Below are 27942 nucleotides of genomic sequence, written 5' to 3'. Positions count from 1 at the left end.
CCGCGGGGCACGCCGGGACCAGCAGTCCGCGGCCGCACGGGCCCGCCCCTCAGCTGGCCTGCGCCGTGCGCCCGAGGGGCCCAATGGGAGAGGCGACCCGGCCGCCCCGCCCCGCGCCGCCGGACGTCGATGCCGGGCCATGGCTGCTGCCGGCGCCGGGTCCTTGAGCTGAGCGCCCGCTGCCTGCCACCAACCGCCGCCCTCAACCGTCCGCAGGCGGGCCGAGGCGCCGCTGGCCGGCGAGGAGCCGCCGCCGCTACCACAGCAGGAGGAGGCCGGGCGGCCGGCGCGACGGGCACATGGCGTCCATCTTACTGAGGAGTTGTCGCGGCCGCGGGCCCGCTCGCCTCCCGCCGCCCCGCGCCGCCGCGCCGAAGGGTAAGGAGCCGGCGATCGACAGATGGCACGGGGCCCGGGCCGGGGGCTGGGATGGGCCGGCCGCGGTACCGGCCGCCCCCTCAGACGGGGCGGGTCGCGGCTCTCGGACCCAGCCCAGAACCGGGGTCCCGTCTGGGGGGACCTTGCGCGGCCTCGCCCGTCCGCCCTGCCCCGGTCGGCCGTTCGCCCCGGGGGTGGGGAGAGCCCGGGCCGTGGGTGCGGGCGGGAGCGGGTCCGTGACTCATTCGCGCCTTGACCTTAGTCTCCCGGCCACCGGCCGCTGCGTCGGGAAAGTTTCGAAGAGAGCAAGCTGCCAGCCAGCCTGGGGCGGTGTCGGCGCTCCCCGTTCGTGGTCGAGCCCAGCGGGCCTGGCGCCCACTCGCGAAGACAGCCTTGCCCTCGGGCCGCGTTCGGGGCTGCAGAGATGGCGGGGGGCACGGCGGGCACTTGTACCCGTCCTGCGGGACGTCCGTGGGACCGATACCCTTATGGCGTTCCACATGGGCGTCGTGCAGGGTCCCAGGGCCTTTCTCTATGGCCTCAGGCAGGTCTCGTTGTCCCTGGAGCCTCAGAGACGCTAGCTGGGACTCAGAGACCGCACCTGAGGCCGGGCTCTCGGGAGCCCACATGGAGGGCGCCTGCACTGACCGGCTCTCCGTGTCTCTTTTTGTATTATCCTTTCTCAGTTCGTTGCTTATTATTTTGTACAGTGAGATTGAGATTCTCAAGTGAAATTATCTGTTTCAAGGCATTTACCCTTTGTAAAGGCACCCTAGATAACATGGTTCTTGTCATTTTTGACACTGATGGCTGATCAGCTGCTTAGACCTTTGGAGCCAGGAGAAGGGCATGGAGCCTCAGCGAGCACTCCTCTGTGAACCCACAGTCTGGCTGCCCAGTCCAGCCTGTAGTCGTCTCCTCTGTTCTCAGGGCTCTCTCTCTCTCCTCTCTTGCTTCTTAAGGATGGTGGTAAAGATACTTTGGCCACGCACATTTCTGTAGCATGTTTACAGTTTAGAAGTTAGCTGAATTTGTTTTGTGCTTGAATCATTCCGGGAACATAGGTGTTTCCCATAGTAACTAAGACATGAAGGGGCTGAGAGGTGGTCAGGACCCAGGGCTGGACTGTAGGGAGCCAGTCCCAGAACCCTTGAAATGATGCTCCCAGCTGAGCTGGGGGCAGCCTGTTTCTGGAGCACATTTCCTCCATTATTAACATCTTACATCAGTTTGGGTCTTGTCATAATTAGTAAACCCACAGTATTACATAATGCATAAAGTATTCAGGTTTCCCTTATTCTGCACATAGTTTATTCTGATGTCCTTTATTTTTGTCCCAGGACCCCATCCAGGACACCCCATTACATTTAGTCACAATTTCTTTTTGGTATCTTGACTGTAATGGTTCCCCAGACTTTCCTTGACAGTTTTGAGGAGGTCTGGTCAGGTATATTGTAGGACATCACCTGTTGGGATTTGTCTGATGTTTTCCTCATGTTTAGACAGGTTCAGGGTTTGGGGAGGAAGATCCCGGAGGTGAAGTGTGTCCTCATCCCTTCCATCTAGGGTGCCTCCTGCAGCAGGACTTACCATGGCCTGCTGACCTTGATCAGCGGGCTGAGGTGGTGTCTACTGTAGAGTTACTTCCTGCCCTTTTGCACACTTTGCTCTTTGGGAGGAAGTTGTTGTGTGTGGCATGGACTTGGGAGTCGGCTGGGACTTGCAGAGGTGGGCTGACCTGATTTGCCAAGGACTGGGTGTGAGACAGAAGGCCTGGCCTCCCGCCATTATTGAAACAAGGGAGCGGGCTGGGAATCCAGGAGTTCTTGGAGCTGTTGCATGTGAGGTGCCTGGCAGACCTGAAGGCCTCGTGTATCCATGTGTGTTCAGGTACGGAGTGTCTGGGGAGGATCCTGCTGGAGCTTAGCAGGGAGAACCCAGAGAACGTGTTTCCTGGAAGCCAGGTGAATAAAGGTGTGGGATAGGAAGAAATGAGTTTGGTTTCTTTTTCTCATCCTGGGTTCCTGGCAGAGCCCCCAAAACCCTAGGAATTTCTTGAATGATAAGCAGATCTTTTGCTATTCATAATGAGCCGCTTTCCCACATACCAGAGTTTGCACTAGCTATGCACCTGTGATTAGAGGGTGGGACCTTCCAGACCCACAAGGAGGGGAGGGGTCTGGAGACGGAATTCAGTTGCCAGTGACCAAGGGTGTAATTGATAATCCCTAGGCCCTTAAGATAGGGACTGGGGATGGGAGGCTTGGGGAGCTTTAGGGCTGGGGGGTGCCTGCCAGGCAGAGGGGACAAGAGCTGCTGTACCCAAGGACTCTCCCAGATCTCACACTGTATCCCTTTCCATCTGGTTGTCCATCTGTATCCTTTATAATAAACCACGGTATTGGCTTGAGTACTTTCTGGGGTTCTGGGGGGCATTCTAGCAAATTATCAAAACTGAAGGGGCCATAGGAACTCCCGAGTTTATAGTTGGCAGAAGTGTGGGTAGCCTGCAGACCCCACTTGCAACTGGCATTTGAAGTGGTGACAGTCTTGCGGGACCAAGCCCTTCACCTGTGGGTCTGCACGCCCCCTGGGGAGTTAGAGTAGAACTGAGTCGTAGGAGACCCAGTCGGGGTGAGAGGTGGAGGGTGGGTGTTGGGAAAGAAACCACAGAAGGGCCCTCAGGAGGACGGAGTGGCCCAGCAACCCCCTACAGAGCCTGGACCCCAGTCTGAGTTTACTGTGAAGGCTTCTGAGTGGGGAGAGCAGGGGAAGGGGCTCGCAGGGTCGGGAGGGGGCAGGCCAGGGGGCGCTGGGTGCTGTGGCAGCTGGTCTGGTTGTTGCAAGGTTGTGGGGAGGCTTCTGTTTGGGAGACAAGGTAGATGGGTCCACCTCGGCTGGAGTGAGGTCTTGGGAACTAGAGTTAGAGAAAGTGTTAGAAGTGTATCAGAATCCTAAAAATGTGCTGTGCGCTCATCAACATGGTATATCCAAGAAACGGTTTACTCTTGGTTTTGGTTTTCCTGGTCATTCTCATAACCCCCACCCTTCACATGGGCATGGAGGGTATTGGGTCATTTGGATGGGGCCCTTGCCATCTAGTCAAAGCTATGGTTATTCCAGTAGCCATGTATGGATGTGAGAGTTGAACTATAAAGAAAGCTGAGTACTGAAAAATTGATGCTTTTGAACCGTGGTGTTGGAGAAGACTCTTGAGAGTCCCTTGGACTGCAACAAGATCCAACCAGTCTATCCTAAAGGAGATCAGTCCTGAATATTCATTGGAAGGACTGATGCTGAAGTTGAAACTCCAGTACTTTGGCCACCTGATGCGAAGAGCTGACTCATTGGTAAAGACTTTGACACTGGGAAAGATTGAAGGCGGGAGGAGAAGGGGACGACAGAGGATGAGATGGTCGGATGCCATCACTGGCTTGATGGACATGAGTTTGAGTAAACTCCGGGAGTTGGTGATGGACAGGGAAGCCTGGCATGCTGCAGTCCATGGTGTTGCAGAGTCAGATATGACTGAGCAACTGACCTGACCTGACCTTGCTTGCTCTGTGCAGCTGTCTGCCTGTTAGGGGTCATGTGTGCCCTGCCTCTTCAACCAGAGGCAGCTGGAGTGAGTCGGGGTGGTCCCACCTGGGGAGACCTGACGACCCGGGCTCCCTGGGCCCATGGCCACCAGAGTCTGGTCCCCAAGTTAGGGTGTGTTCAGCCAGGGATGCTACCAAGACACTACATTCCACCTGGGGCAGAGCCCTCACCACACAACACTCAGAGTGGGCTTCCAGAAACTTGCTCCACAGAAGGAAGAGATGCCTGCATAAAGCCACTGTTTGAAACTGACTTTGTTTTTTCTATTTTCGTCACAGGTCCTGTTGGGAATCTGGCCTGCCTTAGTGGTGCCAGCGCTGTGGGGTTGATGAGCTACGTGTGAGTAAATGAATGTCATTTTCTGCCTGTTTAAACATGGGGGCTTGAAAATGCTCAGGTGATGTGATTCTTGGCTTGTGTGGGTGGTATATCCTACTTTGTTCTTTTATTTTTATTTTATTTTTTTTTATTTTTTATTTTTTTACTTTTTTTTACTTTGTTCTTTTAAACCGGTATTTTTTCATCTTGACGTATGTAACCACATATTTTAGTGAATATTTGGGAAATAAACACTCATAATCCCAGGACCTGTTACAGGTATTATTAGCCTTTTTGGTGTATTATTCTGGTCTTTTTTTTTTTTTTTAATTAATTTTTTAGGCTGGTGCTGAGTCTTAGTTACAGCATGTGGGATTTAATTCCCTGACAAGGATCGAACCCAGGCCCCCTGCATTGGGAGCGTGGAGCCTTAGCCCTTGGACCACAGGAAGTCCCTTGTATTTCTGCTCTAAACCTGCAGCGGTGTCTGCAGTCTGCACAGTTGCTGAGTCTCTTCCATCCTCACGCAGCTGCTGTTCCAGGGCCTTCTCGTGTTAACGCCCACAGACCCTCCCCCACACCACGCTCAGTCCTTCCCAAAGGACCCTGTGGATTGATCGTGGGGCTTTCCCTACTGGTTCTGGGGATGGATCTGGAGTGTGGTGGGAGGTCAGTGGTACTGCTGAGAGGCGGGAGGGCTTCCCCGTTTTCCGTCACCCACAGATGTATTTCCTGTGGGGCTGTTGCACTCTCCCTGTCTGCCATCACCCCCGTCCGCACCCCAGGCTTGGTCTCCTGACCCTCACCTATGTGGTGGGGCATCCATGTCCACCTGCCCTGGTGCCTGGAGTGGACACCCACGATCCTTCTTGTGTGACAGTGTCCAGCCCCTTATGACCCCTTGTCCCCGGAGCTGGGGGTGCTTTGGGTTCTTTCTTTGATTTGTCTCCTCCTCTTGGCTCTGAAACTCTGGGAGGGTGCTTCCTGTGACTGATTCAATTCCCTAAAACAAAGACTGCACAAGTTACGCGCTTGGCTGTTAAGGCAAAAGTGTGTGTAAGCGTATTTTCAGTTTTTTGGTCCTAACATCAAGTGCTGGAATGAGGAGCTTGCCCAGCCTCTCTGCCCTAGAGCCGCTCCTTCGTGGAGGGGCAGGGGTTCGTGTGCAGTGTGTGACGGGGACGCGACAAAGTGTTTTCAAAAGCCCCTCCCCGCAGGCCCCTCCTGCTGCCAGGGTGCTCCCAGCCAGCTCTGGGCTTTGATTTGATCAGGCTTCTCTCCTGACAGTCCCCAGACTTTGTCGCCATGCAGTCTCTTTATGAGGTGGAGGTATTAGCATCCGAGCCTAGAACCTCTCTGCTCTCGCTAAAGTGCACCCTTCCGGCTGTCAGAGTCCTCGGTGACCTCTGTAACCTGCGGCTGGCGCTCCGGGGGTTGGGGGCCCAGGTGGTGACCTGGGGATTTTGTGCAGGTGTGGTCCTGCAGGCTCAGCTGTCGGGTTCTGGTGTGAAGTTGTTGTTTTAAGGTAGTGACTGCCAAACAGGTGTGTGGACTGGCCTCGCCCGTCTGGACCAGCCCGGGTGCCTCGGGTCAGCGACCCCAGCACTCGTGGGGCTGGTGCCCGCCGCCCGTGAGCAGGAAGGGTCCACCCCTGCTGGCACCTCTGTTCTCCACAGCCTTCCAGACGAACTTCTGAATGAGTTCAGTTCTGAAATGGTCTTTGGGGGACTGTAACTGGAACGTCATGAAATCTGTAACATCATTTGGGAATGTTAACTTTGTAGTCTCTCTGCGCTAAGTTGTTTCCTTTATTAAGACTCTCTCTCTGGGGAAAGAGCGCGTCATGCTCTCTGTTGGGCAGAGTGCGTGGCCTTTAAGGCGGCTCCCAGCTGCGCTCCGTTTGGAGGTGCCGGGCGCCCCCTCTGTGTTGCCTTTCTCGGTGATTGTTGGTGGCATGAACGTCACTCACTCGGGGTCTCCTGTGTGGCCACTTCACACAGCTCTGTGAGTTGTTTTTAGCTCATCTGGTAGTTAATCGCCAAGTGCACTGTAATGATTTTTTTTGTCTTTTCCTTCCCAGTGCATTTGCTTCTGTTGTAGTTTTTTTAATCTCGGTGGCCAGGTCTGTTATCAGAGAGCTGTAGTCACTCATGCATTATCATGATAGCAGAAAACAGCGATCTAGCGTTGTATAAGTTCACAGCATTTAGAAAGTTAAAGTGCCCTCCCTCACAAGGCTGTCCTGTGGCCTCCAAGGCTCCAGTGGGTGTTGTGGGACGCGGTCCCCCGGTCCCAGCCGACGTGCACGTTGTTCTGCGGGCGATGGTGGGGTCCCCGGGCACCTGTGCTTTGAGGCCGCCTCTGGGGTCATGTGTTGCTGCGGTGCCTGTTGCTCCATCCTGCCTTCCCTCTCCTGTTTGCCCTGAGGAGCTTCGGGGCACAGGGAGGGTTGGCACCCACCTGGCCCAACCCCGGGCCGCCCTCTTGGCACGCTGACCGCGGGGTTGGCAGGCGTCAGAGTCGAGTCGTGCCTGTGTGGAGAGCTGGTTGGGTCCCTGCGGCGGGCGCCCTGGGCGCAGGGGCGCTCTGGCAGCCCTGCTTGGCTTCTCTTGCGGAAGGTATGGGCAGGTGCTGGGCTGAGGTGGACCTGGGTCCAAGTCCTTGGGGCAGACGGGCAGGGCCTCCTGCAGCAATGTGTGTTTCCTGTTGAGATGCAGCTTTCACCTAGAGTGGGGTGCACACACACATGCGCTCTCTCTCTCTCTGAAGATGGTTTATCCCAAAAGAGAGAAGGAAAAGAAAGGCTGCGGGGCCTGGGGTAGGTGGTGGGGTCCTGGCCCCGCACAGCTGAGCAGCCAGCGCTTCCAGGACACGGATGCCTGGGCCCTGGCGGCTGGGGAGGGTGGGGGCCGCCCTCTGCCCACCAGTTAGTTTCGTTTCGATGGAGATTTTTAAAATGATAAATTATATAATTTGTACCCTTTGAAAATAGCTAGATTGCCCTGGCTAGACAGTTGATAAACTCTCAAACGTGCCTGAAGGCAGCCGGATTCCTGGGCCCTCACAGCCCTCGCCCAATACGCCCTGGGCTGCTCTGCTGGGTCTGCCTTCCTGGGTCTCTGTCCTTGCCTCCTGACTGCCCCTTGTCAGTGACGTCATACCTCATGGAAGCCACTTGCCTCCTCGGTAATGGGGTTGGAAAAGTGGATAGTTAAGCTTGGTGAAGACAGGAGGTGAGGCGCCTTCCTGGGTGAGCGTGGTCACTGCCCGCTGGGAGGGCAGAGGGTGCAGGTGGGGGCCCCGCTGGGCTCTGGGCGAGGCCATTCTCCAGCCACTGGGACTCGGAGAGGGCAGGGCTGAGGGACCGGTGGGACAGGACCGACCTGGCCCTTTAAGGCAGGAGCAAGGGCCTGGGACAAAAGAGAGGCCGCAGCCGTCCCTGCCCAGCTGGCCAGAGCCAAGGCGGCCATCCAGTGCCCCCGCGTGTAAGGGCAGAGCTTCCTCCACCCCGACTGGCGGCGTCTCAGCCGCAGGCGTGCCCGAGGAGCTGCTCGGGGTTCATCCCCACGGGCTGCTCGCACAGCAGGGAGGCTGCCTGTCCCAGGTCACGTGGCAGTCAGCAGCAGAACCAGAGTTTGACCTGGGCCAGGCTGCGCAGACCTTGAGCCCCGCTGCTGGCAGCAGACCAGGCGTGCAGAGATGACCGGACAGGTAGGAAGAAGCTGGGGTGTGCTGGCAATAAACAGCCCTGTCGCCGGGCCTCTGGCCACCCCAGGGTGGACTTGTGTGTGAGAGGAAGAGGTCTCTAAGGGACAGGTGAGGTACAAAGGTGTGAAACACAGGAGGAGAACTGTGAAGTAAATTCTGTTTCAGCGATGGATTCTGAGTGGCCTTCTGCCACTGGAGGAGGACCTCCTCGTTGTGCCCAGACCTTGGGCCGTGCTAGGTCTGGATGGGCACTGAGAGCTGGGGAGTGCCCGGCGCAGGCTCCAGGAACTCAGGCTGCAGCCAGCGGCCCTCCTCGCGTGGCCATCGGCAGGCAGACCCGAGGGCACAGCTGTGTCGCGCTGGAGGAGCACGCTGATTCTCTCGCTGCCAGGATCAGGCACCCTGCAGGCCTAATGTGGGGCCAGTGGAGAGGGTGCCGAGGCGTGCAGGCAGCTCACCCACTCCTCGCTGGGCCTCCTGGAGCTGGTGGTCCAGTGGGAGGCGGTCCGCATGTGAGGATTTGAGAGGGCGAGCACAAGGGTGGTCGTGCAAGTCAGGGGCCCGGGGAAGCCCCGGGTGGAGCCCGCCCTGCCAGGCTGAGGGGGGTCGGTGTGGGAGGAGAGGCGGGCCTGGGCCTGGCGAAGGGGCCTGTGCGGGAGGAGAGGCCTGGGCTGCGGGCTCTACCCTGCACGTCCGCCCTTCTGCACAAAGGCCTGTGGTCAGCTGATGCATAGGTCCGGGTCATTCTTGACTGGAACATTCTCCCTAAGTTTCAGCACTTGTGCAGGAGCCGTGGGTCTTGGTGGAAGCTCGCCATTAGGGGAAAGCACTGGCCTGGGGGCCCCGCCCGGAGGCTGGGTCCGTCTGCTCTGCGGGTTGAGCCTTTGCTGGTTGGTTGTGTCTGACCTGCTCCTTTGAGGCTGTGGGCACCGGCCAGCCCTGCTGGCCTCCTGCAAGACCTCTGTGAGGAGCCCCTTCGCCTCTGACGGTGGGAGTGGCTCCCTGTCAGGAAGGGGTTGGGAGTCTGTCTGTCCTGCCGGGACAGTTGGCTGGGAGGTGTGACTGGGCCACTGGGCGGCCACGACAGGTGGCTGGCACCTCACCGCTTCTTTTCTCCCTCCCCAAGGCCTATTCCGTTGGGTGGCTGCACTCCCGTCCACCCCGTATACCTTTCCTTCCGCGGCGACCCCCTGGGCTGCTGGACGCTGAGGCCCAAGCACTCATGCGCGGTGCTCACGGGGCCGAGGCTTCTCCCTGCACGCTGCTGGCACTCCTCGCGTCCGCTGGGTGATGACTCCGTGGTGGAGAAGTCCCTCCGGTCCCTCAAGGACAAGAACAAGAAGCTGGAGGAAGGTGGCCCCGTGTACAGCCCGCCCGCACAGGCAGCAGTGAGGAAGCCCCTGGGGCAGCGAGTCCTGGACGAGCTGAAGCACTACTACCACGGCTTCCGCCTGCTCTGGATCGACACCAAGATCGCCGCGCGCATGCTCTGGCGCATCCTCCACGGCCACAGCCTGACCCGCCGCGAGCGCAGGCAGGTAATGGGCGCCTCCGCACCGCCCCCAAAGGACCCGGCTCTGGATCGGGGGCTGGGGCAGCAGGGTACTAAGACCACCTGTGTCAGAGAATAAGCGGTGGGGCGCTCCTGGGGAGGGCCTGGGGGTCGAACGGGACTTTTCCTGGTCTCCTCTGCAGTTGTGTGTGGTTCCATGTTTTTTCATGATATTTAAATGGAATGTTCCTTTGTAGGAAAATATGCACCCTAAAATTTATTTTTACCCATTTTTTAATAAACAGTCTGTGACATTAAGTCCATGCACACTGGTGAAGTCGGTACCACCAGAACTCTTCGTCTCTCCCTCAGCTGACACTGCCTCCTTAGATGACAGCCCCCCGCCTCTGGCCCCACCATCCTACTTCCTGTGTCTTAATCTGACTCCTTAGGGGCCTCATATCAGTGGGATCGCAGACGGTCTGTCCTTTGTGACTGGCTTGTTTCCCTGAGCAGACTGTCCTTGAGGTTCACCCTTGTTGTGACAGGTGTCAGAATCTCCTTCCTTTTTAAGGCTGGATAACCTTCCATCGTGTGGATAGACCACAGTTTTGTTTATTCATTCATCCATCTGTGGACATTTGGGTTGCTTCCATATTTTGTCTATTGTAGGTAAATGGAATTTTAAAACTTCATTTTCCATTTGTTTATTGAGAGTATAGAGAAACAGTTGATTTTTATCAGTGTGTGGAGTACGAGGTGTGGCTGCAGCCCTCCTTGGGGCTTCGCTGAGGGCCAGTCCTCAGGGCATGGTCTTGTCCAGCTCTCCGCCGGGCCAGGGGGCAACTGCTGAAGCCCTGGGCCGGCCCACATGCAGCAGCTGCCAGTGACGGGTGCCACTTCTCACAGAGTTAGCTCCCACCCAGCTTTTCTTTTCCTTTTTTAAACTCTTTTGGCCGTACTCCACACAGCATGGGTGACGGATCCCCAGTCAGGGATCTGACCTGTGCCCCCTGCAGTGGGAGCGAGGAGTCCTAAGCACTGGCCTGCCAGGGGAGCCCCCGCACCCAGCTTTTCTGAAACCGCATGGTTTGGCCCCCGGGGTGCCTGCGGAGCCCTGTCTGCTCCCCGGGAGGGCCCACTGCCGCTCCCCTGCCGTTGTGAGAAGGCGTGCTCCCCGCTCACCCTCGGCCCTCTGCCCGTCCAGTTCCTCCGCATCTGCGCTGACCTCTTCCGCCTCGTGCCCTTCCTGGTCTTTGTGGTGGTGCCCTTCATGGAGTTCCTGCTGCCTGTCGCTGTGAAGCTCTTCCCCAACATGCTGCCGTCCACGTTTGAGACCCAGTCCAGCAAGGTGACCGGCCCGTTCCAGACCCAGCTTGAAGTAGTTCCAAAGCTGCATTGTTTAAGTGTCATAGGTTACAGTTTGTCTAGAGCAGTGTCCCCAAGCCACAGACCGAGGCCTGTTACGGGGGATGACACGGGTCTGGGGCAAGGTTGGCCAACTGAGGCCCACGCCGGCCCCCCCCCTGGGCAATAAGGCCTTCTGGGGACACGAGTGCCCCATTGTGTATGTACTGTCTGATGGTCTTCACGTTTCCCGTGGCTCGGCCCACAGGGTCTGAAAAGCTTTACTAACTGGCTGTTTATGGAATTTGTGGGTCCCTTCTGTGGTGGGGTCTGGGGGGGCAGGTGTGTCACCCAGAATTTCCTGTCATGAGCTAGAAAGTTTGGGAACACAGCTCATCAGTGGAGAAAGCGCTGTTCGGAGGCGTCTGGGAGCCTGGGCTGGGGGCACGTGCACTCGTTGCTGGGGCTGCACCGTCACGCCGGCAGCTGGGGGCTGGGGGCTGGGGTGCAGTGCCCTCTCTGACCTCGCAGGAGGAGAGGCTGAAGAAGGAGCTGCGGGTCAAGCTGGAGCTGGCCAAGTTCCTTCAGGACACCATCGAGGAGATGGCCCTGAAGAACAAGGCTGCCAAGGGGAGTGCCACCAAAGACTTCTCCGTGTTCTTCCAGAAGGTGCTGTGATGCTTTGTCCCTGTGGCTTGGCCTGTGGTCCCTGGAGCTGGTTACAGGCTGGGGCCCCTGCCTCTTTTCCCCCTCTTTCACTGTGCACAGTGAGGGTGGGGTTCAGGGCCAGGGCTGGAGGGATGTAACTGGTCCTGCCCCGCACCCGTGGAGGCCACACCGTTGTCCCGGGGATGTGCACCGCCATCCACCAGCCTCGTCTTGGTCTCCAGACTGCAGCAGCCCTGGGGGAGGAACCGAGGGCCCACACTTGTGACAGGCAGGGCCTGGGCTGGAGGGGAGGGGGCAGACTGCCTCATGGCCATGTCCACCCTCGGGGAGGGAGGCGGGCCTCCTGCCCCACGTGGAGAGGCCCCAGCTCCTTCCTGCCAGCCACCTCTGCCTGCTGGCACAGCACGCGGGGTCCAGGGACGAGACTCCGTGTGCTGCATGACGCCCTGCTCGAAGGAGGCCGGCCGGTCAGCACTCGGGTCTGGGTCCCAGGGGCCGCTCCTTGTGGGTGTTTCTGAGCGTAGAGCTGAGGGAGGCTGTAGACAGCCCTTCTGCTTTGTTTCCTGACTCGAGGCGTGTGCCCAGGCGTTGTGGGGGTGCTGGGGGGCACACAGCCCACCCGCTGTAGGGGTGCCGAGGGACACACAGCCCGCTAGTAGTGACCCTTGCGATGGCTCCCGCAGATCCGCGAGACGGGTGAGAGACCCAGCAACGAGGAAATCATGCGTTTTTCCAAGCTGTTTGAGGACGAGCTGACCCTGGACAACCTCACGCGCCCGCAGCTGGTGGCGCTGTGCAAGCTGCTGGAGCTGCAGTCCATCGGCACCAACAACTTCCTGCGCTTCCAGCTCACCATGAGGCTGCGCTCCATCAAGGCGGACGACAAGGTGGGCGCGTGCTGGGCTGTGCTGGGGTTGCACGGGTTCAGCCGCCATGACAGCCCATCTCCGTGGTGGGAAGTAGTCCCTGAGAAGGTGGGTTTTACAGCGGCCTAATGTTCCATTATACGGGTATGTCATAATTTATTAACTGTTACTTTAACTAATCTTGTGCTTCCCTAAAGAGCACTCTAATCAAAACCTTTTAACGTAGATTTTACCCCAGACCTTTGATAGATCCTATAAAAATAGTGACCTAGAACTGGGGCCGCCCAAGTAAAGGGCAGGAAGTCAAAAGCAGGTCCTGACCATGACCTGGTTGCCCCCCTGCTGGCCTGCAGTGCGCCTCGAGTGTGCGTCTCCCGGGAAGAGATCTCGAGGCGCCCGCGTCCTCCCCGGTGCCCTTTCAGCCTTCACTCTGTGGTGTTTGGTGTCTGAGAGCTGGGCCAGCTTGCTGCTGTTTTACTTACAGGATTCCCGTCCTTACATCTGCTGAGTGTGCTTGCTGTTGTTCTGACCTGCGAGGATGACCTCCTGTCTCATAGCTGGCATATTTAGTCTATACTCTGTTCCTCCTGCCTGTTTTATGTTCCACTTAATCTCTTTCCTTGCCTTCTTTGCATTAATTAGGTATTTACTCTTGTGTCCTCTCTCCATTAGCTTGTTATTTACTTATTACCTGAGCTGTTTCTCTACAGTTCACAGCCGGCTTCCCTGAGCACAGGAGTCTAACAGAGTGGATGCTTTTCCCGCCACACCTGTGCTGGGGCTGCGGGGCCCTGCCGCATCACCCTCCCCCTTGCGTGCACTGCCTGCGTGTCTGCGCCGGAGCTGGTGTCTGTGCACCACCACATGTTTCTCCTCCTGACCCCGGGCCTTCCTGCCTGTTTCCACCCAGGCCGTTTCCTCCACTTGACAAGTCCCCTGTATTAGCCTCCCTCCTGCGGGGTGTTGCTGGGCAGAGGACCCAGGGCTCGCGGGTCTTTTTCACGTTTAAAGATGCTGCTGAGGGTATGTCAGCCACCAGGCCGGTTACTCTTCTCTGAAGACGGCCGTCTTTCTCTGCAGCACCTCAGATCTTGTTTGGATTTATCAGTTTCACAGTAACGTCCCGAGGTGGTATCTGTGCTCCTGTTTCCTGGTTCTGGTGTTTCCATTGTCTCATTAAATACCACCCACCCCCCAGTACATCAGGTTACTTATCCTCTCTTCCTCTTGATCTGATTACTCTTAAATCCATCCTCTGAGATTCCCGTTTTCAGGTAAAACTGTCTGTCTTGTTCTCTGGAAGCAGATCAGTACCGCATTTCGTAGGCATGAAGAGATGTGATGTGGAAAGCCTGCCGTGTGGCTGCCCCACCTGGGAGCAGGCAGCCTGAAGGCAGGCAGCCTTGGTTGGGGCCTGGCCACTCACTGTTGTGTGACGTTGAACAGGTGGCCTGACCTCAGTGCTGGGACTCCTGGGAGGTGGGGGGCAGCCAGACCTCTGCAGTTGAGCAGTGGATGGGGCGTGCTTTCCTCCTGACGTGAGGTGAAGACCTGCATAAGACGTCTGGAAAGCAGGAAGAGGCGCCTGATACCCCAGGACTGACGGGAGGTCTGTGCCTCAGGAGACCCAGCCTTGGGCCTGAAGAGGCCCGAAGGCACTGATGAGGACAGATTTTAGAAGCTCGTCCTTTGAGCACAGGAAGGAGGTCACCCCGCAAGACAGAAGGCATCTGAGAGCATTGCTGCAGCCAGGTGCCCGGGAAGTGTCCCCACCCTGCCCCCTGTGCTGGGCGGCAGGGCCGAGCATGGACCCCGTCCGTGATGTCTGCCGAGGCCAGCTCGTCCCTCGCTGCCCGTCTGTGGTGGGGACCTGCCGGGGGCCACCCTCCACACCCATCCTCAGGCCCAAGTTCCACCTCCCCCCGCCCCCCGCTAGAGTGGTGTCAGGAGGGGCCAGTCAGGAGGCTCTCCTGCCACTCCCAGCCAGTGAGCATGCTAACGGGGGCCCAGAGTCCACCCACCCAGTCCAGCAGTCAGAAGAGCCTCTGCCCCAGCCTCAGTGGAGGCCAGTCCCACCTGTTCCAGAACGTGCCCAGGATGCAATTTACGGGTACAGCTGAGTGACGTCGCTGAGAACTCAGGACTGTTGGAGGGAGCTCATGCTCACAGTTCCCGGAGACGAGACCAGGAAATGAGGGGAGGCAGAAGCGTGACTCGGCCTTTATCCCTGGTTCAGTGGGCGTGGTCAGCTGGAGACCACGCCCACTGATTGGGCAGGAAGTGAAACAGAGGTTTGGGTTTGTGGTTGGAGAGTTTGAAATACGATTTTTGCACACCCAGGAAGGGCCACAGGGGCGATGTAAACATCTTTGGCTGTTAGCTTGTATCAGTAGATGCCAGACTGTCCGTTACACGCCTGTGAACGTGGGGTGTCACACCCCCGCCAGAGTGCTGTAGGAGGGAACCTGCTAGGACAGAAGAGAGAGTCAGGACCTCGTAGCCCCAAACCCAGAGTGTCCAGCCTCCTCTGAAAATCACTCCTCGTGCTAAGAACCAGGAGGAAGGACCTCAGTGAGAAAAGGCAGTTGGTGGGCGCCAGCGCTGAGTGGACAGATACAGTGGGTCATGTTGACCACTGGCCATTTCCCAGATTCAGTAAAAGACATAAATCAACAGACTTAAGAAACCAAGTGAATCTCAGACAGGATGTACCCATAGAAATCCACATGAAGACAGAATCAGATGAACAAACTTGAAAGACAAAGAAATAATTTTGAAACTGATGAGAGAGACTGCAAGACAAACAGTTTGAATGAGAGTGCATTTCTCATCAGAAGCCTGGAGGCCAGGAGGAACTGGAAAGTGTTTCTTTGTGTGCTGAAAAAAAAAAAAAAAACTGTCAACTCAGTCCTGTATTTAGCAAAAATAAAAATTAAATTAAAAATTTAGAAAAAACTGGGATGAGAGGGAAATCAGGATGTTCTCAGGTGAAGGAAAACCAAGCTTGTGGCGGAGCATCCGAAAGCGACTATGTGTGACAGGCGACAGGCTTTCACTCCTGATGGTGAGTCGGCCTTGTGAGGTGAGGTGTGGTGGTGGAAGCAGAGATGGACTCCGTGTCCAGTGGTGGCGTTCGTACAAGTTCAGCCGGCGGGGGAGGATGGGGTGAGGCCCCTGCGGGTCACCTCGTGATGAGTTGAATGCATCCTGCCATCAGAGCAGCCCCTGAAGAAGGACGCGGCGATGCACTGGGAAGCGCAGAGGGGCCACGGGTGCTGCTAGAGGATGGGCAGGGGGAGTCATCACGCCACGTCTCATAACCACTCAGCGCTGGAGACAGACCAGACGTCCCGCCCTGGGCCAGCGGTGGGAGCAGGACCATTGTGGGTGTGGCGTGCTCACCCACACGGGCTGCCTGCGTCTCCAGGGCCAACTGGAAGCTTCCGCAGCGTGCAGACGACCGATGGCAGAGCAGACTCTTGTCCGGGGGCAGCTGTGTCTGAAGGGGCCTCTTGAGGTCCTCGTGGGCCCGGCTCGGCATCGCCTCCCGGCCGTGCCCTGAGACCACCCATCAGGTGTGACGGGGGCCCGCGTGGCTGTCCCCGGGCTGACAGGGGGCACTGTTGGCCTTCCTCCTTCCCTCCTGTCCCCTCATCCCTGCACAGGCTCCTCAAGACCCCGGTGCTGTGCCCCCTGCCTCGGGCACTCCTGCATGCTTCCCGCTCGGTCACTGCGGCCTCAGGCTGCACAGGGAGGGTCAGGAGGCATCTTGAGCGCAGTCACCCCAGTCCCATCCTTCCTCTCCCGTCCTGGGAACACAGAGGACGCCGGCCGTGTGGGGGATGGGAGGACTGTGGGGTTCAGGCAGCGCGGGGCCTGGGCCTGGTGGAAGGCCTGCATCCGCGGTGGGTCCTGGCCCTTGACCCTGAGGTCCCGCCCTCTGTCAGACGGTCTGGTCCCTGCAAACTCGGAACTGGCGCCTCGGGTGTGTGGGGGGGTGTTTACCTCGTGTTTGGCAGAGTGTGTCGGGAAGGTTCTAATCACGCTTAGACTAGTGTGTGTATGCAGACAGCACAGACCCTCCCTCGGGGTGTGAGCCCTCTGGAGGTCACCGGCTTCTTCCTTTGACAGCTGATCGCCGAGGAGGGCGTGGACAGCCTCAACGTCAAGGAGCTGCAGGCGGCGTGTCGGGCGCGAGGCATGCGGGCCCTGGGTGTCACAGAAGACCGCCTGCGGGACCAGCTGAAGCAGGTGCGTGGGGCAGGGCCCTTCAACCCCGGCCGGAGGCCCCTGCGGCTCTGCGCCCACCTCGGCGGGGCCTGTGTGTGCCTGGGCAGGGCTCTGGGTCACCGCTGGAGTATTTCCTGCCACTCTGCCTGGTCTTGTGAGGATGCCCGAGGGCCAGGCCAGCCTCCTGTGAGAGTCCCGAGTGTCCCTCAGCGGAGACCGGGGTGTGGGCCAGCGGGCCCCAGGCCAGCCCAGCCGCTGCCGGCCCTGCTTTCAGCAGCACCGGGCGGCGCGTCCTGCTCCACGTGCCCCAGGCCCACGTCTCGCCGCAGGGCGTCTGCTGCTCCCGGGACTCAGGTGTGAGCGTGGTGGCCGACAGACCCCTTGTAGGGCTTGAGGCATTTCTGGGAGAGCTCGCTCGGGTGATGGGGTCCACTCAGTCACTGCTATGGTTGCTGCCAGCCTGCACCCCGCTCCCCTCCCCAATGCAAACCAGAGCGGGGAGGGCTCGGCCAGGTCCGGTAGCGGCCAGGCCAAAGATGAGCCTGGGTCTTGACCTCCCGCTCACAGTGGCTGGAGCTGCACCTGCACCAGGAGATCCCGACATCGCTGCTCATCCTGTCCCGGGCCATGTACCTTCCTGAGACCCTGTCACCCGCCGACCAGCTCAAGTCCACCCTGCAGACCCTCCCGGAGATTGTGGTGCGTGCAACCGGACCCCTCTGCTGCTCTCTTTCGGGCCCCTCGCTTCTCGGGGAGACGCCCCCAACTCTCTCTTGTCTGTCTTTCCTCCCCTGAGGGCCCTGCGGGATGTGGGAAGGTGGCCCTTGGGGTCCTTCTCCTTGGGAAGCAGGCCTGGAGGGGACAACGCCTGGAGACACTGGCTGGGTGCCGGGGCTGTGCTGGTGGGGATGCTGCCCAGCATCAGGGCACGCTCACAGGCTCCCCTCCCTGAAGGCGAAGGAAGCCCAGGTGAAGGTGGCTGAGGTGGAGGGCGAGCAGGTGGACAACAAGGCGAAGCTGGAGGCCACGCTGCAGGAGGAGGCGGCCATCCAGCAGGAGCACCGCGAGAAGGAGCTGCAGAGGAAGAGCCAGGCGGCCGCGGCCCAGGCAGCAGTGAGTGGGGCTGCGTGGGCGTGGGAGGGGGGTGAAGCGGGTGCTGCCAGCCTGGGCCCACGGCCCTGAAACTGAGGATTGAGGCCCCGTGGATGCTGGGGCCTGGAGGAGGAGCGGCGTGAGCGCGCCTCAGCCCACACAGCGCCAGCTTGGAGCGTCCTGCGGGGGAGCCTTGCGGAAGTGGGCTTGCTGCAGGCTGGCCAGGCTCCACAGACCTCGACCCTCATGGAGCCGGCCCTCTGGCCAGCGGCGTGTCTGCCAGTGTGGACGCCCCAGAAGGCCGCGGTCCTGTGGGGGTTGCTGAGCCGGCAGCGGCCTTGCGTTTCAGAAGGAAGCGGAGCCCGAGGTGGTGGCCGAAGGTGCCCCGGGGAGGCCGGTGGCTGAGCTGCAGCCAGAAGAGCCTGCTGTGACCCTGTCTCCCGAGGTCTTGAAGGACAGCGCGCCCGTCCTGGAAGGCTTGAAGGTAACGGTGCTCGCCAGAGGGAGCGGCGTGCAGCCGCCGGACGCCAGTGGCTCCAGGGGCTCCCGAGGACGCGGGGCCCGGACGGCTGCAGCCTGGCTGCGGAGGGTGACGGTGGACGGTCGCGGGGTGTGGAGAGCGAGCCCGGAAGGGAGGCGGCCCAGCCTTGGCTCAGCCCGTGCTCCTCGGGCAGGACGCCCAGCAGGGACAGGGGTGTGGTCCTCGCGGAGGCTCGCTGTGCTGTCACCTCCCGATGTGCTGCGTACCTGGGTGCTCGCTGCCGGCAGCCTCGCCGTCCTGCCCTGGACCCACACTCAGCACCCCGCCCCGGGCGGGCCTGGGTGCAGGGGCGCGGCGGGCGGGGCCGCCTGGAGGCGCTGGCGGGGCCGCGCTCACGGGCAGGTGCAGTGTCGCCGGAAGCTGGAGTAGGAGAGAGGAGGCGGGTGGCAGGTCAGTCTGGGGCCTCCCAGCGAGTCGTGGGTTGGGGGCCCTGTGAGGTCACACTTGTCAGCACCTGGGTGGGGCTGGCCTTCGTGAGGTGTGCCAGGGGCCCGGGGGTGCCATCTGAGGATGGAGCCCCGAGGGCCAGCGTGGGGTCATTGGAGGTGGAGGAGAAAGCCCCACTGCAGGGCCTCAGGGAGGAGCCGGGGGACATGAGCCCTCCAGGCCGGTGGGTGGGAAGGGCCTCTGATGGGGCACGGGGTGGTGAAAGGCTATTCATGTGAGAAGAGAAGGCATGAAGCGTCAGGTGGGGGTCCTGCTGATGTGAGCTGTGTCTGTGGGCACGGCTTCGGGGGGCAGTGGTGGATGTGGGCTAGCATAGTCTGGGGTATGCCCAGTGGGCTCTGCTTCACCTGGTGATGGCCTGGGAGACAGATGAAGACCAGCACTCCATGTCACTGACGTGAGGCTCGAGGAAAGAGGCTCCTGGGAGCCTGGGCTGACCTTGGCTCGAAAAGAGACCTGGGAAGGGTCAGGGACCGAGGAGCCAGGGTCATTCTGAAGGCAGTTTGGGGCTGAGGCGGGAAGCAGAGCAGAGGCGGGATCTGGTCGGGCTCACAGAGCGCAGCCTGGTGGAAGGACTCATCAGTCTGCACTCGGGCTGGGGTGATGGCTGTCTCCATGGAGAGAGAGGCGGCCCATTGCCAGTGCATCAAGGACTGAGACAGAGAGGGACGTTTCAACTCTTAGGAGAGCTTGTGAACTAAGGGTTGCCAAGGATGACTTAGCAGGAAGCACACAAAACTTCGAACAAAGAACCTCGGCTTATGAGAAAGATGCCTCGGAGAGCGGGGCAGCGCCATTTCCTGTCTGCAGTGGAGGGGTCTTGGGATGTCAGCCGTCTCTGGGGACAGAGAACCCAAGTTGCTGAAAACCTCACCGCAGGGAAAGGCTTCCGGGTAGCGGTGCTGCTCTGTCCACACGGAGGGAAGAAGTCCTTCCCATACCGCACATCCTCTTGGCAGGAAGCTGAAGAGGAGGAGGACCCTGAGATGAGCGCCTCCTGAGGCCGCACCAGGGGAGTTAGAGGCAGCCGCAGAAGGGGTCTGTCCTGAGCGGAGTGCGGTTTTCCGCGAACTCCAGGAAGTGCCGTGTGGCTGCTCTGTAAGAAGGACGGTGCGGCGTGACTGGCTGCCCTGGTGGTCAGTGGTCAAGAGTCCACCTGCCCGGGAGGGTCCCACAGGCTCAGCCCGCGAGCCACCGCTCATGAAGCCGACACACTGGGGGGCCTGTGCTCTGTGCCAAGAGAAGCCACTGCAAGTAGAGCAGGCCTACACGCGGCAGCGAAGACCCAGTGCAGTCAAAACGATTAACAGATGTTCATAAATAAGGATTAACATGAACAAATAGTTAAGTTAGAAAATGCATCATGACCTGGTGGGGTTTGTCTAAGGAATCCAGAAATATTAGTGTCACAAGCACATTAACAGACTCAAGAGCGAAACTGTGAGCGATCATCTCAGCAGAGGTACAGAAAGCAGTGGGCTGAACTGAGCCCTGTTCTCAACTAATGTGGGAGTGAGCCTTCTGACCGCAGGGCCGTGAGGGGCGCCCCCGATCAGAGGAACCCCGGCGGCTGGGGTGTCCGCGGCTCACCTGCTCTGCGTCGGCTGCAGGGTCTAGCCAGGATGGTTAGATGAGAAGAAGATGAAGTCACGTGGCAGTGGACTGTTCACAGGTGCCGTGAGCGCCTGAGAGTGCATTGGAGTTCTTAGTGCTAGAGATGAACACCCACGTTGAAATTTTCAGAGGCATATCACAGATAGATCATACCCCTAAAGTGAACTACTTGGGGTAAATTTGGAAATAGGCATGAAGACCTCTACAGGATGCTATAAACTGTTGTTGAGGTAAATTAAAGCAGTAAGTAGAGAGCTTCACTGCACTCCTAGACATGAAGACTTAATGTTGGTAGGCTGTTAATTCTTCCTAGCTGATCTGTGGATTCAAGACCACTACAATTCCAGCATCCTTTGTTGTTGACATTGACAAGCTTATTAACATATGTGGAAATTCAAGGGACCCTGATGCTGGAAAAGATGGAAAGCGGGAGGAGAAGGGGATGACAGAGGATGAGATGGTTGGATGGCATCACTGACTCAATGGACATGAGTTTGAGTAAACTCCGGGGATCAGTGAGGGACAGGGAGGCCTGGCGTGCTGCAGTCCATGGGGTCACAAAGAGTCAGACACGACTGACGACTGAACAACAGCAAAGGATAGCCATGATGATGAACGAGCAGGTCCTCGTACGGGTGGATGGAATTGTACGTGGCGGTTAAAGGAACACACCGTCACGGTGAATCTGAGTGACGGAGCTCGAGCCGTGTGACACCATCTGTCAGAATTCCAGCAATGAGTCTTTCATGGCAGAAGTCCCAGGGTGGGGGGTTCCTGATTGGAGGAAACTTTTGGGGTGATGCTGCTTCTCGGTCGGGTGGTGGTGGCTCCGGGGGGGTCTGCCAGACACACCTGCGCAGGCGCCCTCAGGCATGGGGGGCGCACCGGGGCGCGACGATGCTGCCTACACGGACATGGCTCGGATGGAAAAGTGGGCCAGCCCTTCTGACAAACCCAGTTACTCCCTTTCACTTAGGTTTTTTGGTTTGCTGGTTTGTTTTGTTTCCAGGAAGAGGAAATAACTCAAGAGGAAATTGATGTACTCAGCAATGCGTGCTCGAAACTGAAGGAGCAGAAGAAATCCCTGACGAAGGAGAAGGAGGAGCTGGAGCTGCTAAAGGAGGACGTCCAGGACTACAGCCAGGTGGGCCGCGCTCAGTGCCCTCCACGCCTGCAGCAGGCCAGGGCCCGCTGGCCTGGGGGCCTTTGGAGGGAAAACTGACTTTAAAGAAATCCCACTTGGTAGCTCCTCCAGTCATTCCAGTGGGTCCCTTTCCCCTGGAATGCTGGCCATTCACCCTTGTAGGTGACGAGCAGGTATCTTTTTAGTTTCTAAACACATGAAGGTATCAGATGAACAGTCTGGTCACTGGGTATATGAAATCTTATGTTTGTTCGTGACTTCCCAAAAGAGACTTCTTTCTTACATACTAGTTCTTTTTCCTTTTTGAGATTGGTAAAACTAATTTGCCATTTTCTCCTCCTCGTGGCAGCCCTCTCATTGTGCGGTCCTCGAATCCCCATGTCACCTCCCATTGTTCCCAGTGACGCTTGCTCGTAGGGAAAGCAGACACTCCCATTCCTTGATTCTTTTATCCATTAGGAAGACAGTCAGGGTTCAGAAATGAGTCCGGATTTCCTTTGATACGAAAACCATGTTTGAGTTTTCAAAGATGAGAACAGACCTGCATGGTGGTCAGGAATGAGTGAGCAGCTTTGTGGCTGAAGTAAGCGGGTCTGCTCCACCACAGCCCAGACCTTTCCACTTCCGTGGTGTAGTCTGGACTGACCCACTTATTTTATTTTTTTATTTTTTAAATAAAAAGTTTTATTGGAAAAAAATAGAACCACCACGTACACAGGGAAAAGAGCACAAAAATTCAGCTGATACAGAACTGAAAGTCACAACTACCCAATGTTGTTTGCGATTACTTTTCAATTTCTTAAATGGCTTCCCTCAATTTTTTAAGTAGCCTTGCCAATTTTTTTCAGCTGAAATAGCATCAAGTTTTCAAAAAATTAAGAGCCTCAGCGAAGGGACCAGCTTTTAAGATAACAAAGGTGACACCAAGAGTCTCCTATAGGACCAGTTCTACCGAAAAATTCCTGAAGCACATAACTACTGAGTCTGGTACAACAGTAGCTCAGAGACCATCAGGAATTAGTTAGAACACTGACTCAGACGGTCCAGTATGCAGAGAGGGCAAACAAAAAGGCTGCATTTCCCTGTCAGATGAGTTCACGTAAGAAAACCACGGAGGTGCTAAGAAATACAGGCAGTGGCTGCTCAAAATAATTAAGAAGGCATTCTAAATACCACATATTATTAGACAACAGTGTGTAAAGTGATGCAATTAGAAAACAGGCAACTTAAAAAAAAATATGGTCACACGTCTTTGAGAACTCAAGAAAATAATCAATAGTAAACAAGAGCTGAAAGTCTCAGCTGAGGGTTGAAAGTGAAAAATGAAGTCGTTCAGTCATATCTGACTCTTTGCGACCCTGTGGACTGTAGCCCACCAGGCTCCTCCATCCATGGGATTCTCCAGGCAAGAATACTGGAGTGGGTTGCCATTTCCTTCTCCTGGACTGACCCACTTACTTTAAAAGGTAAACTTAAGGTTTCCTTTTTGCCGTAAGACGATCTGTTTACAACTAAATAATTTTATTAGGATTTACAGGAAATCAAGAAGGAACTTTCAAAGACTGGCGAAGAAATGTATGTGGAAGAATCTAAAGCCAGCAAGAGGCTGACCAAGCGGGTGCAGCAAATGATCGGGCAGATGGACAGCCTGCTGGCGCAGCTGGAGGCTGACCAGAAGGCAGGCAAGCTGGGCCCTGCCGCTGAGGGCGCGCCTGCAGGGTGAGTGCGGCGCCCTGGACTCCAGCCCGGGGCCTCTGACTCGGCACCGTTTTCAACCTGGGTACCTGCCAGCCACCCCTTCCCTCTGATCTGGCAGCTATAGCTTCTCCATGATGCTGTCAGTGAAGCAGCCCTGAGTCAGGTCTTCCTAGCACACTGCATGCGTGCACATGCACAGTCACATGTGCACAGACGTGCACATGCACACGTGCAGACTGCAGACGTGCACATGCACAAACACGCACACAGACATGCACACGTGCAGACAGTGCACACGCACAGTCACATGTGCACACGTGCAGACTGCAGACGTGCACACGCAGAAACATGCATGCAGACACGTGCAGACAGTGCACATGTGCAGACATGTACGGGCACAGGTGCACACGCTTAGACACATGTGCACACGCACAGTGTGGTGCTGTCGCCACATTGGGAAGGCCTCTGGCAGCTTGCCTGCTCTCTGCATCCACCCTCCTGGCCCTCTCAGGCCACTGTCGCCGGTCCTTCCAGAGCCTCCGTGGGTCACAGCGCCCCCGGCCTCTCCCTCCCTCCCTCCGGCCTCAGCCCTGCTTGGCACCTGCGTCCTGAGGCCACTGCACTCTCTCCCGCCGCCTCCCTCGTCCTGAGCCCCTGCAGTCAGGAGCCCTGTGCGGGGGCCAGCTCTGCACCGTACGTCCCAGGGGCCTGGGTCGGCAGCCAGCAGGGGGGTGTCCTGTGAGGGGCTGCAGATGAAGGAAAGCCCTCCAGGTGGCAGCAGCTGTCTCCTCGCTCCTGTGGGCCGGGCCCTGCGCCTCGAGTGCCCACATCTCCGGGGGGCGGGTGGTCTCTGCCTTCCTGGGTTAGTGGCCCTAACTCCAGACGAGGCCATTGTCCCCTCCCGGCCCCTCCCACCCTGCCCCGGGCACAGACGAGCCTGAGGAGCCCCCTGTCCTCATCACCCCGGAGAGGCCAGGCGTACCAGGCAGCTGTGCGCAACGGGCGACCTCCCAGAGTGGTGGCTTCTGCCTATGTCCGCCCTGGCCGGGGGTCCCCAGCTGATGGGGCAAGGGGGCCCTGGGTGGAGGGCTGCTGGCTCAGGTCTGGGCTACGGGCCCGCGAGGGTGAGGTGCTACATGCAGGCTGTGTCCCCAGGGAGACTGTGATCAGCGTCTCTGAGCTCATCAGCGCCATGAAGCAGATCAAGCACATTCCTGAGAGCAAGCTGCTGAGCCTGGCCTCGGCGCTGGACGACAACAAGGATGGCAAGGTCAACATTGACGACCTCGTCAAGGTGGGTCATGGGCCGCCTGCGCCTGCTCCCGAGAGGCCAGGCCTGCCCGCCCTCTGAATACCACGTGGAGAAAGGGGAGGGCGGTAAGGCCTGGGCACGGGGCCTCTCCTATCCCCCCAGGGCCCTGGCAGAGTCTGGGAAGCACTTGGGGTGCCTGGGGCGTGCAGCCCTGGAGAGAAGACATATGACCCTCAGCATCCCTGGGGGCAGCTGGTGGGCATGGGCCCCCTGAGGCCTGAGAGGCACCCGGCACCCAGCGCTGGGGCTACGCCTTGTCAGAAGCCTGTGGGCTTCGGCGTCTCTGTGGCTCCTGTGTCCCCAGCCCAGTGGGGACTCTCACCCAGAACACCAGCGGCCGCGGCCCAGCGTCCTCACCCTGGTGGCACCTGCAGCCTCTGGGCTGTACAGCCCCCCTGCCTGTGGCCCTGGGTCCCAGGAGGCCCAGCTGGCACCCCGCCCAGGCCTGCGGCCTTGGGCTTCCTGCCCCCCGAGCCCCTCTCTGGGCTGTGTGTGGCCTGGGCTCTGGAGTCTGTCGGCTCCTTGGGGTGGGGGGTCTGGGCCTCAGAAGGCCAGGGCAGGTGGAGGACCCCAGCCCCTGGGGGGGGCAGTGCCGAGGGCCTGCCTGGCCGGTCGCTGCGTCCCGCCTGCCCGCTGTGCTCTGAGGGGAGCCTCTGCCGTGAGGGGCAGAGCTGCCTGAGCCCCGCGTCCCCTCACTTGTGCACAGGTCATCGAGCTGGTGGACAAAGAGGACATCCACATCTCCACCAGCCAGGTGGCCGAGATCGTGGCCACGCTGGAGAAGGAGGAAAAGGTGGAGGAGAAGGAGAAGGCCAAGGAGAAGGCAGAGAAGGAGGCGGCCGAGGTGCAGAACTAGGGCCGGCCCAGCCCCCGGCATGCGGGCCTCCATGCGCCCCCTCCCGCCTCAGTGGTCCCGATGTGATGCTGATTGCTTTGAAGTGATTCTTAGTGACGGACCTAATATTTTATCTGGAATAAATCCGAAACTTCATAATCAAGTAATTTTTAACACTCATCATTCCATGAAGATTGAGTCAGCTCGGAGCCCTCGTGCCCATCCTGGGAGGCTTCTCTGGGTCAGCAGGGGCCCCGCGCTGTGGGGTCCCAGCCATGGCGGGCTAGGGCGGCCGGCCGGCGAGGATTGTGGCCCTGCACACCCCCCGGCTCCTAAGGCGGCTCGGGCTTCCCCGCTCACCCTCTGGTGGCGTCTGCCGCGGAGGAGAGGACCCGCCACAGGGGTGCACCGGGCAGACACAGCCTCCTCAGCCTGGAGAAGCTGTTTTGCATGTCGCGGACTTGGATTCCTGAGCGTCGGTGTGAACCAGTGAGCAGACCACACCTGCCATCTCCGTGGCTCCCAGGAACCTCCTCTGACGCTCTCGTGTGGGCATCCACGTCCTTTCCTGAGTGACCTTGGAGTCTCACCTAACCCTTCAACCAGCCAGCTAGCGCTGAGCTTCCTCGTGCTTCAGCCAGTCTGCCAGCTGAGCAAAGTGAGTGTCAGTTACGCCGGGAGAGGTGCTGACGAAGCCCTTGAAGATGAAGCCTCCCCTGTGCAGGAATTGGTCATGCTTCTAGACTGGGATGTCATCGCCTCGCCCCCCATTCTGGGTGTTCAGATGGATTTCATTGCGTCTCACTACAGAGGGCACTCGAGGGGCCTGTCTGTGTCCGCCTGAGGCCCCTGGCCACATGCATGCCACAGGTCAGGGAGCCGGGTGGCCGTGGCCCAGCACCGTCTGGCTCTCCCTCTGGAAGCTTGGCAGAGCCAACCAGAGCGCTCCGTAGGGAACTGACGTGGGTCCTGGGAGACGGGGGGCTGGTGGGGCTGGCGGAATGAGCGAAGGGGACAGCTTCTAGATGATTTGAAACCTGGTGCTCAGCCGATGACAGACCTCGGACAAGAGGAGTAGCTCTGAGTCCTCCTCTGGACACCCATGTGAGGGGGCGGTGGGTGCTAAAGGTTTTTATTTCAGTTATTTAAGGGGGCGTGTTCTAGAGGCTTCCTTGGTATTTATGAGTTAGCCCACGTGTTTAGTGTCCCAGTTTTCCACTGCAGAAATGTGTGTGCTTGTGAACCTCGTGGTGGCTGGCGTGCTTGAGGAGAGGCTAGTCTTTTCCGGCTCCATCCTCATCTCGCCGCCTTTGCCGGGCGCCTGGGGTGGCCCCCCCATGCTCTCAAGCCCCCGACCTCCCCGCAGGGCCTGCCACAGGCAGCAGGCAGCCCCCCGCTCCCACTGCCCCCACCCCAGCGCGGCGGGCCCCTACTCTGGCATCTGTACCCCGGGCCTGTCTGCTGCAGGCTTCCCCTTGGAGTCGCTTGTTTTTATTGTCCTGAACTTATATTTATTACATCTGAGGTGAGTGCCCGGGTGCGGGCGTAACGGGTGAACAGTGCTGGGATTGAGCGTGGGGTGTGATGTGGCGTTGGGCTGGCTGGCTGTCGGCTGGGTGCCCGGGGCCTGCACCCACCTTCCTGAGCTTTCTCAGGAGTGCGCTCGAGTCCCCGGGGCGATGACACCGTGCCCGCTGGAAGCACGACGGCATTCTTCCTGCTTTGCACCAGCTGAACACCCCCCTGTTATGAAGGATTCAGGAGACTGACATAGCTTCCAGAGTCACTTTGGAATATCCAATTTCAGATTTTAAAAGCAAAGGTCACCGTGTAATTTGTGCAGCATCCCCTCCAGGCAGTGACCCTCATAGTAGGCCCAGGACCAGCTTCGCCTGAGGGCTGCCTCCTTGGGCTCTGTGTAAACACCTTTTCTAGAAATAGCTTTTTTTATTAAAATATCAAACTCATGTTCATGTAACAGCTCAGAGCAAGATTTCTGAATCCTGGGGCCCGTCCACAGTTGGGGTGGGAAATGGCAGGGTTGTCTGAGTGTCGGGCTCCGGCCGCGCTCCAGCCCGGCCTCTGGGGTCGCCTGCCCTGGGAGCACGTGTCCCACCCGTCCCCGCAGACTGTGCTGGAGGCTGGACACTCGACTTCCTGTGCAGAGAGGGCTGAATAAAGTGCCATCTTTCTGACCGGACTGTTGAGGGACGCTCTGTCTGACCAGGTTGCTATGGCAGCCGCTGCCTGACCAGGCTCTCCTCCCCACAGCCCTCAGTGGGCCTGGGGGTGGTCCGCAGTGGGCAGGGCTGGGACCTTGGCCAAAGGATCACCAGGAGGGGGAGATCCTGAGAGACTGAGGGCCCCTGGGGTCGGGGGGAGCACCGGCCAGAGCCTATCCCTGTCTGAGGGGCCCTGAGGTCCTGCAGGCCTCCCAACACCTGGGCAGAGCCAAGAGAACCAACCAGGCCTGCAGCCCCAGGCCCACATCTCGGCTCCAGGGCTGTGCCCTCCCTGGGCAGAAAACTGAGGCCCAGCGGGAGGGCTGCCGGGCAGACAGTTCAAGGAGCAGGACAGACCCCGTCCTGTCTCCCTCCCTTCCAGCAGGGATGTCCGGCCTGCCGCAAGCGGCCTCCCCCTGTGCTGGCCAC

General features: G+C 58.7%; 1 protein-coding gene across 3 annotated transcripts; it reads left to right on the top strand.

Moving 5' to 3' along the window:
• LETM1 (leucine zipper and EF-hand containing transmembrane protein 1) lies at positions 1–27491 on the top strand. Of its 3 annotated transcripts, none has more exons than XM_043905967.1 (14): positions 1–378; positions 4257–4317; positions 9131–9542; positions 10704–10847; positions 11375–11512; positions 12196–12399; positions 16510–16629; positions 17176–17307; positions 17563–17721; positions 18053–18184; positions 21312–21446; positions 22975–23165; positions 24300–24438; positions 25163–27491. In XM_043905967.1, exons 1-14 carry the CDS (start codon positions 300–302, stop codon positions 25310–25312), a joined length of 2196 nt encoding a protein of 731 aa, XP_043761902.1. In that variant the 5' UTR covers positions 1–299; the 3' UTR covers positions 25313–27491. The 3 variants fall into 3 exon arrangements, with proteins under 3 accessions (XP_043761902.1, XP_043761901.1, XP_043761903.1); XM_043905966.1 differs by having other exon boundaries at positions 18050–18184; XM_043905968.1 differs by lacking the exon at positions 18053–18184.
• The last annotated feature ends 451 nt before the right edge of the window (positions 27492–27942 follow it).

The sequence above is a fragment of the Cervus elaphus genome, chromosome 6 (assembly GCF_910594005.1).
Source record: "Cervus elaphus chromosome 6, mCerEla1.1, whole genome shotgun sequence".
Lineage (NCBI taxonomy): Eukaryota > Metazoa > Chordata > Mammalia > Artiodactyla > Cervidae > Cervus > Cervus elaphus.
This window is presented reverse-complemented; position numbering and strand designations above follow the sequence as displayed.

Coding starts and splice junctions, on each gene's coding strand:
- LETM1 (XM_043905966.1), top strand. CDS start 300: ATGGCGTCCATCTTACTGAGGAGTTGTCGCGGCCGCGGGCCCGCTCGC. Junction 10,848..11,374: donor TTGAGACCCAGTCCAGCAAG/GTGACCGGCCCG, acceptor CTGACCTCGCAG/GAGGAGAGGCTGAAGAAGGA. Junction 17,722..18,049: donor CGGCCGCGGCCCAGGCAGCA/GTGAGTGGGGCT, acceptor CTTGCGTTTCAG/AAGGAAGCGGAGCCCGAGGT.